At 40.2% G+C, this 17,618-nt stretch overlaps 1 protein-coding gene across 1 annotated transcript; it reads left to right on the top strand.

Annotated features, from left to right (window-relative positions):
* The first annotated feature begins 369 nt into the window (after positions 1–369).
* Positions 370–11,829, top strand: LOC129853143 (piercer of microtubule wall 1 protein). Its single transcript, XM_055918872.1, has 4 exons — positions 370–567; positions 1,895–4,049; positions 11,340–11,418; positions 11,529–11,829. The coding sequence occupies exons 2-4, from the start codon at positions 3,802–3,804 to the stop codon at positions 11,712–11,714; spliced, it is 513 nt and encodes a 170-aa protein (XP_055774847.1). The 5' UTR covers positions 370–567; positions 1,895–3,801; the 3' UTR covers positions 11,715–11,829.
* The last annotated feature ends 5,789 nt before the right edge of the window (positions 11,830–17,618 follow it).

The raw sequence follows: 17,618 nt of genomic DNA, 5'->3' as shown, positions 1-17,618 counted from the left end.
ATTTCAGTTGACACATTAAGTTGCCTTTATATGCCTTCATAATCAGCCTCATTCTGAACATCTTTAGGCCTAATTAATGGCAATATGCAATGGGATGAATTACAGTAATTCTGGTCTAATTAATAGATTTTTACAAACACAAACAATGGATTTTAGAACTCAAGCTGCTTTACACATGGACGCTAGAAAGCACGTACTTCTTTGAAGATGTCATTCGTGAATCATTTTCAGCAGGATGGAGGGTGTTTGTGCTTTACAACTTATTTTATCAGTTGGAAACACACACAGGAATTCCGGCTTGGGAATGACCGTCCAGTTCCCGGCCGCAACAGGAAGGTATGCATAAAAAGCACTTCCAAAACGGGCAGGCTATACCATTCCTCTCCATTCGGCAGCGACGGAACAGAAGGGAAATACACATTTGTAGCCTGTACTGTGATGAAACCAATATTGGGAGATGGTCGCGATGGCAAAATAGCCCAACAAGTCAGTCAAGTGAATAGAGGTGATGTGGCAGCTGCAACCAGGTAGACTCAAGAGGCTTGGCATTTTGTTCTCCATTCTATGGTAAGTAGGGAGGACATTTCACCATTATAGATTAAACTTTATTTTTCCCCGAGAAAACGTAAAAGTCATTATTATCATGATGCAGTTGTGATATACAAAGGTAACATATATTCAAAACTAGTACTCTGTCATTTTTTATTCAGAAAATGCAATTTGTTATTTGTCCTTTGATTACTTGAAACACTGAAATGTTTCTCCATGAAGCCTACCCACTGTTCACGTGATGTTCATCTAGTTGTGAGTTACATTTGGATGAGTTTTCAACTAATGTGAATTCAACTTGAAAAAGAAATAAATAATCAACAAGTCATTGGATTTAGGTTGAAAGTTGGCAGAAAAAAAGACGAAATGCCCTTAAATTGATTACTTTTTGTGAATCCAATCAGTTTTCCACGTTGATTTTGTTCAAATTTTTTTATTTTTTTTTATTTTACCTTTATTTAACTAGGCAAGTCAGTTAAGAACAAATTCTTATTTTCAATGACAGCCTAGGAACAGTGGGTTAACTGCCTGTTCAGGGGCAGAACGACAGATTTGTACCTTGTCAGCTCAGGGATTTGAACTTGCAACCTTTCGGTTACTAGTCCAACGCTCTAACCACTAGGCTACCCACACTATTGCAATAATACCTTGAAAATGCAAACATCATTATCCACCGGGCAAACACTGGTTGAATCAATGTAGTCATTTGAACAAAATCAACGTGGAAAACTGATTGGATTCGCAAAAAGTAATCAATTTAAGGGCAATTCGTGTTTTTTTTCTGCCAACTTTTAACCTAAACCCAATGACTTGTTGATTTTTTTTTTCAAGTTGAATTCACATTAGTTGAAAACTCATTCAAATGTAACTCAAAACTAGACGAACATGGCGTGAACAGTGGGCAGGCTTCATGGAGAAGGACCCCTGGGGGTTCTTGGCCTATCCACAGGGGGTACTTGAGAAGACTTATGAGACCATATGCCTAATGGTAAAATGCACATGAGGGAGAGGTACTCAGAGGTACTCTGGGCAGAGCAAAATACCGTAGGTGGTACAGTAGCGGAAAAAGGTTGGGAACCACTGTGTTAGGCTATGCATGCTGCCCTCTAGGCCTGATTATTGTTCTGCTATTCAAAATGCAGCCCTATAATATAGGCTAGATATTGGTAAAGCTCATGTACCTTTGACATCAAATTCCCACTGGGCACAGATGTCAATTCAACATCTATTCCACATTGGTTCAACGTCATTTCATTGAAATGAATTGGAAACAACGTTGATTCAACCAGTATGTGCCCAGTGGGTTTTGTCGGCTAATATTACATTTTTTCTTCTCTTGTTTCAGATAGATGGAAGCTATAATCTCACACCCCAACCTCAATGCCCAATGGAATTTTACAATATTGTACAATGGGATATAGAGGATTGTTGGCTTCTCATAGCCAGATCAAACCTGGGATTTTTTTCCCCCACAGATAAACCGAAGATAAGAGTTTCTGCCTGCTTCACGGTCCATTATTACTTTTGGTACGCGCTCGGCCAGTCTCAAACTCGTACCGTGAGTAATAATGCACTGTGGCTGTCACTGCCAACGAGAGACGGACAGCACCACAGTTCTCCATAATCCTATGCTTCTCATCGTTGTATAGCCAGTTGTGAAGCAGGAAATGTGATGAAAACTCAGCCCTTATGTCAGAATGACAGCATTTTAATACAATAATTTAGGATACTTTCATATCCAGGGAAGAAATTGACTAGCCAGTTTACTTAAATGTTATTGTTGAATTATTTACTTTAAATATGTTGTTGAATGTAACACTGACATTTGAAAATTATAACTTTAAATGGTAAATCTTATTTATACTTGCAAAAGAAATTCCCTGTGCCTTGTGACTGTTATATTTATGTTGACTGCATATGTCTAGTTTCAGTACATTGAAACAGTCATATTAGGCTATAGCCTATTATTATGTCTTAATTCTTTGTAGGATTTTTTTTTCTTTCTCAAATATCAAAAAAATGGGCCTACAATTGAATAATGTTCAGAAACATTATAGCCAACTCTCCTAGTTGGACATGTTTTGAAATAGACAATTACATTGCAGTGCCTGTTTAATAAATTTTCATTATAATTGACAACTCAATTCTACACCTAAAGGCGAAATTGAATACACAATCAGTCTCTGAACAAAGCGACCCTGATGCACCCATTGACATGTTTTTTAATAGAGAGGCTAGGCTATGTCATAAACCCTCAAAGTTCCAGAATGAGTTGAAAATGGCAGCTATTGTGGTTAGGGAGAAATCAAAATGGAATGAATGGAAGTAGAGGCAGAGGTGATGCATTACCTGAAAATAAAAGTAAGGCATGGGATATATCTCAAATTGTGTAATAGAATTATTGTCAACCTACAATATTGTTATATAATTATAAATACAGTTTATATGGGCTTTATACAAATGTTCTGTATGTAAACAGACCATAAATGTCTAAATGTTGTATTTTTGTGGAAAGCTGTGAGTGCTATTATATGATACAATATCATTACTTGTTGCATTTACAATTTGTCCTTTAATCAAATTATTAAGCCACTGTATGGCTGTGGATTGGCTGCATTTATTTTTATGGAATGTTGTCATATTGGTAGTTAATTGGAAACATTTACAGAATCATTCTGCTAAAACTGGCTAGCTGGCTAACATAGAGTTGTCACGACTTCAACAGAAGGTGGCTCCCCTTCCTGTTCGGGCGGCGCTCGGCGGTCGTCGTCACCGGTCTACTAGCTGCCACCGATTCCCTTTTCCTTTTCTGTTGGTTATGTCTTATTGGTTTCACCTGTTTCTCGTTTGGGGTTTGGTTTAGGGCTATTTAAGCCTGTTATGCCCGCCTGCTTTTGTACGGGCTTGTTTCTCTGTTCTGTTTAGTGGATGGTATTGTTTGTATTTTTCCGGACTGTTTGTGTCCTGTTTTGGGCCGGTCATTTATTCGCCTGTTGTTTTGGCATGACCTTTTCTCACCGGAATAAATACGGTTTTCCTTAAACCTCTGCTCTCTGCGCCTGACTCCGCACCCACCACTCCTAGTTACGTAACAACAGTTCTGATAATTCTTCAAATATATTGTTTTACACAATATCTTGTCACAACACTGGCAAACCATGGCTGACCAACTCCCTGATTTTTATACCATAAGGTTCATGATCATTCTAGTATTCTAATTCCTACCTCTATAGCCCGTAAAATAGGATCTCTATGATTCCAACCCTCCGACGTCACCTCGTTACAGTTGTGTTGGTAGCAACTCATTTAAACAGTAGCCTACTCCTTGTTGTCGTGCGCATCGGGGCCCGAATCCTTCGTCTCATAATCATGGATTCTGAAAACTATGTGGGAACTCATCCATCAGACGGCAATGAAGCTATGAAAACCAGTGACGTTTACAAAGTGGACAAAAATCTTCCTAAGCGTTTTAATAACCCCGATTGCTTTCAAGGCTACAGGTAAATCCTAATTACAGCATGTTAAAGTGCTCATTTAAAGCGAACCCGCAATGCGGTTGGGAACGCTGTGTTCCCCCATTGCATTATCACCACTCACAGGGTAGCCTCGATGCTTTTGTGTGTATGCAACATTGAAACTAGACGTTCACAATAACAAGACTAACCTAATTTTAAATAAGATAGCCAGATAGGTTAGTGTATACACTGAGGGTGGAATAATACTGTGAAAATGATAATGCCCTTTTAGTGTAATTGCTGTATGGAAAAGACTGCCTGAAATGTCTATGTTTTGGTGACAAAGTATTTTTTAAACCTACCACTTTGTACCGGATGTGTCAATGTGTAGTTCATACATGCATAATCTATGAGCAGAATTATTGTTTTACCTCAATTAGCCATGGAATCCCTAGTTTAAAGCAACTGTTATCTTGAAACTGCTGTGCCACTTTCCCCAATGTGGGCCAGCCCCCTAGCAATTCGAGTTCTTGCCAATGAGACCCTAGCATTTGAGTGACAGCTAGCAAGAGGCCGGCCAAGTATTATCCAATGAGGTTGCAGGGCTAGCCCAACTGCTCAGTGGACACAGCAGAGAGAGGGAGTGTGAGAGAGAGAGATCCTCCATGTATGACTTAAAACACCAAATAATGCATGCAGAGCAGAATTAGGCCGATACCCGCTAATTATCAAAATCCAGAAAAGAGCTGTTAAATTCTACAACCATTCCCAAACCTTCCATAACAAAGCCATTACCAACAGAGGGATTAATCTGGAGAAGAGCAAGCTGGTCCTTGGGCTCTGTTCACAAACACAAACAGACCCCACAGAGCCCCAGGACAGCAACACAATTAGACTTAACCAAATCATGAGAAAACAAAAATAGAATTACTTGACACATTGGTAAGAATGAACAAAAAAACTGAGCAAACTAGAATACTATTTCAAATCAAATTTTATTTGTCACTTGGGCCGAATACAACAGGAGTAGACCTTACAGTGAAATGCTTACTTACAAGCCCTTAACCAAGAATGCTTTTAGAAGAAAAAGTGTTAAGTAAAAAATAGAAAATTAAAGTAACATAATTAAACAGCAGCAGTAAAATAACAATACCGAGGCTATATGGGGGTAACGGTACAGAGTCAATGTGTGGGGGCACCGGTTAGTCGAGGTAATATGTACACTACCGTTCAAAAGTTCGGGGTCACTTAGAAATGTCCTTGTTTTTTAAAGAAAACCTAATTTTCTGTCCATTAAAATAACATCAAATTGATCAGAAATACAGTGTAGACATTGATAATGTTGTAAATTACTATTGTAGCTGGAAACAGCAGATTATTTTATGGAATATCTACATAGGTGTACAGAGGCCCATTATCAGCAACCATCACTCCTGTGTTCCAATGGCACGTTGTGTTAGCTAATACAAGTTTATAATTTTAAAAGGCAAATTGATCATTAGAAAACCCTTTTTGCAATTATGTTAGCACAGCTGAAAACTGTTGTTCTGATTAAAGAAGCGGGGGAATAGACTTTGTCATGCCCTCTTCACGACTGTCTTGGTGTGTTTGGACCATGTTAGATTGTTGGTGATGTGGACACCAAGGATTTTGAAGCTCTCAACATTCTCCACTTCAACTAGTCGATGAGAATGGGGACGCGCTCGGTCCTCCTTTTCCTGTAGTCCACAATAATCTCTTTTGTCTTGATCACGTTGAGGGAGAGGTTGTTGTCCTGGCACCACACAGCCAGGTCTCTGACCTCCCTATAGGCTGTCTCATCGTTGTTGGTGATCAGGCCTACCATTGTTGTGTCATCGGCAAACTTGATGATGGTGTTGGAGACGTGCCTGGCCATGCAGTCATGAGTGAACAGGGAGTACAGGAGGTGACTGAGCACTCACCTCTGTGGGGGCCCGGTGTTGAGGATCAGCGTGGCGGATGTGTTGTTACCTACCCTTACCACCTGGGGGTCGGCCCGTCAGGAAGTTTTGGATCCATTTGCAGAGGGAGGTGTTTAGTCCCAGGTTCCTTAGCTTAGTGATGAGCTTTGAAGGCACTATGGTGTTGAACGCTGAGCTGTAGTCAATAAATAGCATTCTCACATAGGTGTTCCTTTTGTCCAGGGCAGTGTTGAGTGCAATAGAGATTGCATCTTCTGTGGATCTGTTGGGGCAGTATTCAAATTGGAGTGGGTCTAGGGTTTCTGGGATAATGGTGTTGATGTGAGCCATGACCAGCCTTTCAAAGCACTTCATGGCTACATACGTGGGTGCTACGGGTCGGTAGTCATTAGGCAGGTTACCTTAGTGTTCTTGGGCACAGGGACTGTGGTGGTCTGCTTGAAACATGTTGGTATTACAGACTCAGACAGGGAGTGGTTGAAAATGTCAGTGAAGACACTTGCCAGTTGGTCAGCGCATGCTCGGAGTACATGTCCTGGTAAACGTCCTGGTAACTCTGCGGCCTTGTGAATGTTTGACTTGTTTAAAGGTCTTAATCACATCGGCTACGGAGAGTATGATCACACAGTCGTCCGGAACAGCTGACGCTCTCATGCATGCTTCAGTGTTACTTGCCTCGAAGCGAGCATAGAAATAATTTAGCTCGTCTGATAGGCTTGTGTCACTGGGCAGCTCGCGGCTGTGCTTCCCTTTGTAGTCGGTAATAGTTTGCAAGCCATGCCACATCCGACGAGCGTCGGAGCCAGTGTAGTGCGATTCAATCTTAGCCCACAATTGACGCTTTGCCTGTTTGATGGTTTGTCGGAGGTCATAGCGGTATTTCTTATAACCTTCCGGGTTAGAGTCCCACTCCTTGAAAGTGGCAGTTCTACCCTTTAGCTCAGTGCAGATGTTGCCTGTAATCCATGGCTTCTGATTGGGTTATGTACATACGGTCACTGTGGGGATGACGTCATCGTTGCACTTATTGATGAAGTCAGTGACTGATGTTGTGTACTTCGCAATGCCATCGGAAGAATCCCAGAACATATTCCAGTCTGTGCTAGCAAAACAGTCCTGTAGCTTAGCATCTGCTTCATCTGACTACTTTCTAATTGACCGAGTCACTGGTGCTTCCATAGAATATAATTATGGTCATATTTACCAAATGGAGGGAGAGGGAGAGCGCTGTATGCGTCTGTGTGTGGAGTAAAGGTGGTCTAGAGTTTTATTTCCCTCTGGTTGCACATTTAACATGCTGGTAGAAATTAGGTAAAACGGATTTGAGTTTCCCTGCATTAAAGTCCCCAGACACTAGGAGCGAGCGTTTTTCGAATGAGCATATTCCTGTTTGCTTATGGCCGGTTACAGCTCATTGAGTGTGGTCTTTGTGGCAGAATCAGTTTCTAGTGGTATATAGACAGCTACGAAAAATACAGATAAAAACTCTTGGTAAATAGTGTGGTCTACAGCTTATGATGAGATACTCTACCTCAGGTGAGCAAAACCTCAAGACTTCCTAAGATTTTGTGCACCAGCTGTTGTTTACAAATATACATAGACCGCCACCCCTAGTCTTACCAGAGGCCTCTGTTCTATTCTGCCAAAAAAGCTTAAAACCCACCAGCTGTATGTTATTCATGTCGTCGTTCAGCCACGACTCGGTGAAACAAATGATATTACAGTTTTTAATGTTCCGTTGGTAGGATATACACGATCGTAGTTTGTCTATTTTATTATCGATTGATTGTACATTGGCTAATAGGACCGATGGTAAAGGTAGATTACCCTCTCGGCGACGGATCCTTACAAGGCACCCGGACCTTCGTCCACGCTACCTCCATCTCTTTTGCCTGTGAATGACGGGGAGGGGGGCCTTGTTGGGTGTCTGAAGTAAATCCTTCCCCTCCGTCTCATTGAAGAAAAAGTATTCCTCCAGTATGGGGTGATTAATCGCTGTCCTGATATCTAGAAGCTATTTTCGGTCATAAGACACAGTGGCAGAAACATTATGTACAAAATAAGTTACAAATAATGCAAAAAAAACGTACACAATAGCACAATTGGTTACGGGACGTAAAACGGCAGCGATCTCCTTCGGCGCCACTCCTCTCGTCTTGGCTCTTAACAGAGAGTACACAGTGGCAGAATACCTGACCACTGTGACTGACCCCAAATTAAGGAAAGTTTTGACTATATACACACTCAGGGAGCATAGCCTTGCTATTGAGAAAGCTGGCTCTCAAGAGAAGACAGGCTATGTGCACACAAACCACAAAATTAGGTGGAAACTGAGCTGCACTTCCTAACGTCCTGCCAAATGTATGACCATATTAGAGACACATATTTCCCTCAGATTACACAGACCCACAAAGATTTAGAAAACAAATCCAATTTTGATAAACTCCCGTATCTATTGTGCGAAATACCACATTGTGCAATCACAGCAGCAACATTTGTGACTTGTTGCCACAAGAAAAGAGCAACCAGTGAAGAACAAACACCATTGTAAATACAACCCATATTTTTATACTTTAACTATTTGCACGTCGTTACAGCTCTGTATATAGACATAATTTGACATTTGAAGTCTCTATTATTTTGGAACTTGGGTGAGTGTAATATTTACTTCACTTTTGTTGGTCCATTTTACTTGCTTTGGCAATGTAAATATATGTTTCCCATGCACACACAGACAGACAGACAGAGATGTACAATTGTCGGGGACCACTTTCGGCTCATGAGTGCTACTTTCAGAACTACAGGCGAAAAAGTATTGAAAAGTACAGGATCCTCTTTAATAGACCAAAAACAAAGAGAGATTCAAACATCACTGCCAATAACAGCTAGTTTTCCAACTTTCCTTCAATTCGCAAGTGGCTGAAACGATCTCATTAGAAAAAGTATCCGAGTGAGCAAAAGAGCACCCCTCTGGCTTACTATATGTAGCCCAAGTATCTGATGCTGTCTGGCCAAAACGAATATGACATGCCATACTCCTTTTGGCCAGAGAGCATCAGATACATGGGCAACACATATAGTTGAAGTCGGAAGTTTACATACAGTTAGGTTGGTGTCATTAAAACTCGTTTTTCAACCACTCCACAAATTTCTTGTTAACAAACTGTAGTTTTGGCAAGTTGGTTAGGACATCTACTTTGTTCATGACACAAGTCATTTTTCCAACAATTGTTTACAGACAGATGATTTCACTTATAATTCACTGTATCACAATTCCAGTGGGTCAGAAGTTTACATACACTAAGTTGACTGTGCCTTTAAACAGCTTGAAAATTCCAGAAAATGATGGCATGGCTTTAGAAGCTTCTGATAGGCTAATTGACATAATTTGAGTCAATTGGAGGTGTACCTGTGGATGCATTTGAAGACTCAGTGCCTCTTTGCTTGACATCATGGGATAATCAAAAGAAATCAGCCAAGACCTCAGAAAAAAATTGTAGACCTCCACAGGTCTGGTTCATCCTTGGGAGCAATTTCCAAATGCCTGAAGGTACCACGTTCATCTGTACAAGCAATAATACACAAGTATAAACACCATGGGACCACGCAGCCTTCATACTGCTCAGGAAGGAGACGTGTTCTGTCTCCTAGAGATGAACGTACTTTGGTGCGAAAAGTGCAAATCAATCCCAGAACAACAGCAAAGGACCTTGTGAAGATGCTCGAGGAAACTGGTACAAAAGTATCTGTATTCACAGTAAAACGAGTCCTATATCAACATAACCTGAAAAGCCGCTCAGCAAGGAGAAGCCACTGCTCCAAAACTACGGTTTGCAACTGCACATGGGGACAAAGATCGTACGTTTTGGAGAAATGTCCTCTGGTCTGATGAAACAAAAATAGAACTGTTTGGCCATAATGACCATCGTTATGTTTTGAGAAAAAAGGGGGAAGCTTGCAATCCGAAGAACACCATTCCAACCATGAAGCACGGGGGTGGCAGCACCATGTTGTGGGGGTGTTTTGCTGCAGGAGGGACTGGTGCACTTCACAAAATAGATGGCATCATGAGTTGGGAATATTATTTGGATTTTTGAAGCAAAATCTCAAGACATCAGTCAGGAAGTTAAAGCTTTTCTTCGCAAATGGGTTTTCCAAATGGACAATGACCCCAAGTATACTTCCAAAGTTGTGGCAAAATGGCTTAAGGACAACAAAGTCAAGGTATTGGAGTGGCCATCACAAAGCCCTGACCTTAATCCTATAGAAAATTTGTGGGCAGAACTGAAAAAGCGTGTGCGAGCAAGGAGGCCTACAAACCTGACTCAATTACACCAGCTCTGTCAGAAGGAATGGGTCAAAATTCACCCAACTTTTTCTGGGAAGCTTGTGGAAGGCTACCTGAAACGTTTGACCCAAGTTAAACAATTTAAAGGCAATGCTACCAAAAACTAATTGTGTGTATGTAAACTTCTGACCCACTGGGAATGTGACGAAAGAAATACAAGCTGAAATAAATCGTTCTCTATTATTCTGACATTTCACATTCTTAAAATAAAGTGGTGATCCTAACTGACGTTAGACAGGGAATTTTCACTCGGATTAAATGTCAGGAATTGTCAATAACTGATTTTAAATGTATTTGGCTAAGGTGTATGTAAACTTCTTACTTCAACTGTACATGTCCTCTGCCTCTTCCTTGACGACTATGGCAGTATTATCAGCAGCACGTGTTTTTTTACTAAAGAAATTAATATTGGATGGTTTTCTACTCAGCTAACAAATGGAATTGTTTTTAGATGGTCATACCAAGGATACTTTTGCTATTTGATTTAGAATTTTAGGACCCCTGTAGGTAGAAAATAAACATATATTTAATGGAACATTGAATTTGGTCTTACTGCTATTAGCCCATAGAAATGCATCGAATAACATTTTCATACATGGAAAGACAGAATCCCTGGTTAGCCCAAACCGGTCGGACGCTACAGATGTTTTAGTGAGAAGATTTTCTGAATGTCTCCTGGTCTGACAATCACCGCTGTCACAGATAGAACAATGAGCCAGATGTTTCACCGGATGTATAAATCTTAAGTATCCGGTTGGCATTTCCACTCACCACCAAATATGTTGATGAGAGGAAACCCAGTGGCCGGTAGTCGGAGAAGGTGATGCAAGATGGTTTTTGGCCAACATTCTGCACATTTTCTCATCGATGAAACATTTGATCTCAATACAGTTATATGTTCCCAAAACTAAAATATGTTACAAACAGATTGAGAAATAAAAAGTTGTATTAGTCCTTTAACCATTTTGCTAATAAATGTTGTGCACCAAAAAGGTTGTTTGCTTTTGATGATCAATGCACTGAGAAAATATTTGTCTATTTCAGTACGAAGAAAAACCACCCATTCTACCAGACATCAAGCCAAATCTATGGAAGCAAGAGACCAACCGTTCATGAAATGCCTGTAAGAAAGATGCCATAAACAATATGAAAATCTAAAACAAACAAAAAAACATGATTATTTGCACTGATCTGTCTGAACCTGATTTTGTTTCATTTTTCCTATCCCATCAGACAACTTTTAATGGCAGTTATCGGAAGTTTTCAGAACACATGCTGAAAAGTGGGATGTTCAGAGATAACGGTTTCAACACGTCCATTGAGAAGAGCAAAATCACAGGACACGACACCATCCCCATGTTTCAAGACCGGATCAACTTTAATTATGCATACGACAGTGGGAATGGTCCAAAGAATTGAAAACATTACTCCACCTACCTTAATTAATTTTCATTGCTACATTTGTATGCCATTCATTCTATTTGCCTTTTATAAGGATCGTGATTGGTTCAATAAAAACCTTACCCCAACATCAGTTTTGGCCACAAGGTGGTGATCTAACAACTTGCTGAGTATTTTGCTGGCACATGCATTGAGTATATACGGTGAGTGTTCAAGACATTAAGAACACCTTCCTAATATTGAGTTTGCCCTCAGAACAGCCTCAATTCGTCGGGAGATGGACTGGCCCATGTTGACGACAATGCTTCCCACAGTTGTGCCAAGTTGGCTGAATATCATTTGGATAGTGGACCATTCTTGATATACACGGGAAACTGCTGAGTGTGAAAAACCCAGCAGCGTTGCAGTTCTTGACACAAAATTGGTGCACCTGGCACCTACTACCATACCCCGTTCAAAGGCACTTTTTTTGCCCATTCACCCTCGGAATGGCACACATACACAATCCACCTCTCAATTGCCTCAAGGCTTAAAAATCCTTCTTTAACCTGTCTCCTCCCCTTCATCCATACTGATTGAAGTGGATTTAACAAGTACATCAATAAGGGATCATAGCTTTCACCTGGATTCACTTGGCTATGGAAAGAGCAGGTGTTCATAATGTTTTGTACATTTAGTCTATGTTTTATTACTCTATTATTGTGTAAAGGATAAGAATTGATCCAACTCCTGGTACCTTTCAAACAGAAGATTTGTACAAGTTTTTGGAATTCAATAGATATTCTAAGTTTAAATTGATCCTGCAAATTACATTTAACCACCTTGAATTATTCCAGAAAACTGGGTCATGGTGACACAAGTAACACAAAATATTGTCTTAAAGTGGTTGCTAGGAAACTAGTGAACCCAAGACAAGTATCAGAAGGAAAAAAAATCAGTGGCAAATCATCTAAGGTGACATTAAGACATTTTGTTTGATGAACATGAATTAACTAATGTACATGGTGTAAATGTTAAAATAAGAGAATAGTAGTGAAATGCCCTCCTCACAGGGCTATTTTGAGGGAAGTGTACAACAGCATAGAGTAGGTTTATCTGTGCTTTAGCTCCTTTTGAATAATGCTTGGAGGTGTTGAGGGTAGCTGTAGGATGGAACTAAAAAACAAACAGAAGATAACTATTGTAAAATATGCTGTGTCCATAAAATGTACATACTATGTACTGTATAAGCTGGAAATAGATGGCTAAGTGTTGTGGTCTATTAGTTTACGCCAATTAGGGGAGGGGTAGTAGGGTTAGGGGAGAATATACAACAAATATTTGTATATATATTTACAAAAAATATATATGGGGGATTGGAAATGATGTGGACAGTTACATCGATGGAACCCACAATCTGAATTATTAAAGCTGATCTAAAAAAATATGCAAAATACAAAAAATGCTTGTACACCCTATACTTTGAATCAATGAAGCCATCTCGTATCTGTGAAGCCATACACAATTATTAAAAATTGCTATCTAGAACCTAAAAGGGTTATTCGGCTGTCCCAATAGGAGATTAACCCCGTTTGGTTCCAGCCCAATGGGCACAGACATCAATTCAAAGTCTATTCCACGTTGGTTCAACGTCAGCACTGATTAAACATGTTTTATATATTTAACCTTTTTTTAACTAAGCAAGTCGATTAAGAATAAATTCTTATTTACAATGAAGGCCTACCACAAGGCAAAATGGCTCCTTCTATGCGGATGGGGGCTGGGTTTAAAAATAAAAATGTAGGACTTAACACACATCATGATGAGAGCGACCACAACAATTAAGAAAGACTTAAAGAGAGACCTAAGACAACAACACAACATGGCAGCAACACATGACGGATTATAATTAGATGTATCACGAAGAGGAAAGTGTCCCAACCAGTATGCGCCCAGTGAGAGGTAGAACCCTTTTGATTCCAGGTAAAACCCTTTTGGGTTACATGCACAACCATTTCCACAGAGGGTTCTACATGGAACCCAAAAGAGTTTTATCTGGAACCAAAAAGGGTTTTACCTGATATCAAAAAATGGTTATCCTATGGGGAAAGCCGCAGAACCCTTTTGGAAACCTTTTTTCTAAGCATTATTTAAATGCTAGTATTATTATCTAGCATAATGTAAAGCAACGTTTCCCTTCTGAGCCCCACTGAATAAATCGGGGGATCGATCCCTTATATCATAGATCACATATTTAAGAATAGAATGTGTGCTCAATATTAATTGTAGACACATATCAATATACACTGAGTATAGAAAACATTAAAGACACCTGTTTTTTCACGCTCCACAGTTTCCTGTGTGTATCAAGAATGGTCTACCACCCAAAGGACATACAGCCAACTTGACACAAATGTGGGAAGCATTGGAGTCAACATGTGCCAGCATCCCTGTTGAATGCTTTCGACACCTTGTAGAGTCCATCCTCCAACACATTTTGGGTGTGGGGGAGGGGGGTTCCTAATGTGTGGTATACTCAGTGTGCAATACAATATATCACATTGCATAACTAGACTGCATGTCTTTGTCTGCAATTTCTAATAGTAATTTCCCTTACAGTGTAAGATTAAGTTTACAATTGCCATTTCTCCTTACAACTCCTGTTCTCCAAAAGCTTATTTCTGGGCACATTTGAACCATCTCAAATGAAACGCTTCCCTTGTCTGCTACAGATTATAATTAGGTGTAGCACGGAGAGGAAACTGTCCCAAAAGCCCTAGCACGGTCGCAGACACATTTTCCTCTGTTTTAGAGTGTAGAGCTCTCCCACTCTCCACGGAGACTAGACCCATTTTCAGCTCAGTAATGACTGTCAGAAATCTGACAGGCTTGGGTTGGCAATGCTACTGCTATCAGTGACATCATGCACCCCAAAAATCTGAGGGTACAAAAAGAACGCGAGGATGGCTCTGGGGTGGTTAGAGAATTTAGCCTTTTTCAAATACCTAAAACAGAGTCATTATGCTTATTTTATATATATATATATTTTGTTCTGCATATCATAGCTCTTGAGCTGTCTGTATCCTCCTGACTGGTGGTTACCTTTTTTTCTAAGAGTTTATGTTTATCTATAACCTAAAAGGGTTCTTCTGCTGTCCCCATAGGAGATCCCTTTGAAGAACCCTTTTTGGTTCCAGGTAGAACCTTTTTTTCTTCCAAGTAGAACCGTTTCCACAGAGGGTTCTTCATGTTACCCAAAAAGTTTGTACCTATAACCAAACAGGGTTCTGCCTGGAACCAAAAAGGTTGCTCTTTTGGGGAAAACCAAAGAACACTTTTGGAACCCTTTTTTCGAAGAGTGTATAATCCATAGAAGGGTTTTGGAACCTCTTACCCTGACAATTTGACTATTGAACTAATGGGTACACTAGCCATGGCTGCCAGTCCTGATTTGAATGGGAACTGCCATCTATGGATTATATTTCTATGGTTGGTTGCGGCTGTACGTTTTGGAAATACAATCGCTGGGGAAACGTACAGTATGGAAAACAAATGCCTACTGCTGAATCGAGAAGACTAATCTGTCTGTAGAACCAAAAGATGGATTTAATTTTTTTGCGAACAGCAGCACTGCTTTTCAAAGTAGCTCATCTTGAGATAGGCTATTGCCAAGACATGCACATCAGCCATCACCGTGAGTAGTAGCCTATGGCTTCATCTTCATCATCAGTGTCAGTAGCGGTGCGTGGGTAAAATCACTGAGGAAGCTAAGCCAAGCCAGTAAAAAATACATTTTACAACCTTTGTTGTGATATTTGCGTTGTTTGTTCTGTAACCCATTCGTTCATACGCCACCGTGACATACAATAAGGCAGAGACAGCAAAAAGACAGTCACGCAGTGGTGGAATAAATTCAAGTGCACATAGATTTGTTTCATCCCAAAACCGGAGAGCAACATCTGCCCGGTGAAATCTGCAAAGCAAATATTACATGTAACAAACAGTTACATGACCTGAACATGGTCAAGAAAGTTACTAAACTACTAATTTAGAAGTACAGACTTACCGCAAATCAGCACAAAGTAAATCGGAGCACTGCCGCCGCTATTTCAGCCTCGTTTCATCTTAAACATTTAAACATAATCAAATCAACAAGACTATATATACTCAGTTTAGTACACTGAAAACAAACTTAAACATACCAAAAACAATTTAGTCCAATCAATGTTGCTAAATATGATGTGGCTGTCCATGGAACTGATTTCTGCCTCTGTGTGTGTGTGTCTGTGTTTGTGTGTTTGTGTGTGTGCGTGCGGGTACACGCAAGTAAAAAAAATAAAAATTTAAATAAATAAAAACTTTGACTCACCCTCTGTCATACAGTAAGCTTTTAGTTTTTGTTGTCTTAGACTACCTAGCTAAAATGCTTGCTATCCTAACTTCCTTGCATGGGCAACAATGAACCAGCTAAGTTAGCTAGCTAGTTAATATAAGCCTACTAGTCTACATCTAGGCTACATATTGAACTTCAATCGTCTCAGTACAGTGGCACAACATATGAATTTATGGTTAAATCAGAATCGCCAACATTATCATGGGCTTGTACAGAGAATTAAGTCAAAACAAGTTCAAACAGGTTCAAATCCCCATCTCCATCCATGGCTTATGAAATGGCCGATTTAGCAAGCTAGCTACTGCAGGACATCAACACAAGCAGACCAGAAATTAAAACTAGGTTTTGCTTAGGATGTGATTTGATTGGTGTGAAGCCAAATCCAAACTGCCTCACTCAGGTGGCGTTTTGCTGCACCAGTATAATCCACAGTTGAGCTCAGCTCAACACTGATTGGCTAATTCCTATGTAATTTGTTTTATAAATGGAGGCCAAGCTCTTGCTGGCATCAATCAATCAAATGCTACAGGACAACATGTCATACTCTTTTGGTCCAGACAGCATCAGGTACATGGGCTACACATACTGAGACAGAGGGGAGCTGTTTCCCTCGCTTGGATGATTTCTCAGGTGAGATTCAGACACTTACGAATTGATGGGGAAAATATGAAAGCATTTTTAAAATCAAATTTTTGGGGGCCTATTATTTCTTAAACCGACACTGGTTGTGAGGCTGTGTGTAGAGTTGTAAAGGGTTTTGGATTTAATCCACGCTGATAATGAAGAGTTGATGCGGTTGAATGGGAGGCTTGCTAGCTTCTCACACTGAATGCTGATGAAGTGGGTCAACGGAGGTCTGTGCAGCCAAAATAGCCCCGGCTAAGTTCATCTTAGTTAGGGTCTGGTGCCAAGCCACAGACTCAATAAGGCAGAGCATTGTAAGACAATCCTTAGTAAACACATCTATTGTCACTTACATTGTGGAAGCCACAGGTACAATGAAGACATCTAACTAGCCTGCGGAAATCACTTGTCATTCAGAACCCTGGACAGTGCCATGACAGTGCTAACTTCAAGTTCAGTCAAAAACCGAAAAAGTGGACAGGGAAGTGGAGGTGGAAATAGACGTCACCTTCCCAGCGTATACTGCTCTCAGACTCTTTGGTATCCTGCTACAACATCAATGGACTGTGGTTACTGACTATAACCTTTCATGGTTCCAGGAGTTATTATAACGGTTGTTATCCCTTGACTTGGAGTAACTTTCCACCTTGATTATACTATAGATAACACATACCATTTGCACCACAGATTATGCCATCATCTAAACACACCAGTGGAAGTAATTTTGCAAGGTTCGTTTCCCAAAGGTACGACAGGTGAGTTAAATACTGAAACACTAAAGAAGTAGCACAGAATGTGCCCTGGAAGAATGATCCAGGAATCTAAGCACATCAGGTTTGATCATACTTTTGCATTTTGTTAACCTCTAAACTGACCTCCTGTCAAATCTGTCTGAGTACCTACACACACACTGGCTATTCACGGAT

The sequence above is a fragment of the Salvelinus fontinalis genome, chromosome 4 (assembly GCF_029448725.1).
Source record: "Salvelinus fontinalis isolate EN_2023a chromosome 4, ASM2944872v1, whole genome shotgun sequence".
Taxonomy (NCBI): domain Eukaryota; kingdom Metazoa; phylum Chordata; class Actinopteri; order Salmoniformes; family Salmonidae; genus Salvelinus; species Salvelinus fontinalis.
Note: the sequence above shows the minus strand (reverse complement) of the source record. Positions and strands in the feature narration are given on the sequence as shown.

What these genes read in the sequence shown, in the direction of transcription:
- LOC129853143 (XM_055918872.1), top strand. Translation starts at nt 3,802, where the DNA reads ATGATTCCAACCCTCCGACGTCACCTCGTTACAGTTGTGTTGGTAGCA. An exon ending in GATTGCTTTCAAGGCTACAG is followed by an intron (nt 4,050 to 11,339) that starts GTAAATCCTAAT and finishes TGTCTATTTCAG; the next exon opens with TACGAAGAAAAACCACCCAT. An exon ending in CAACCGTTCATGAAATGCCT is followed by an intron (nt 11,419 to 11,528) that starts GTAAGAAAGATG and finishes CTATCCCATCAG; the next exon opens with ACAACTTTTAATGGCAGTTA.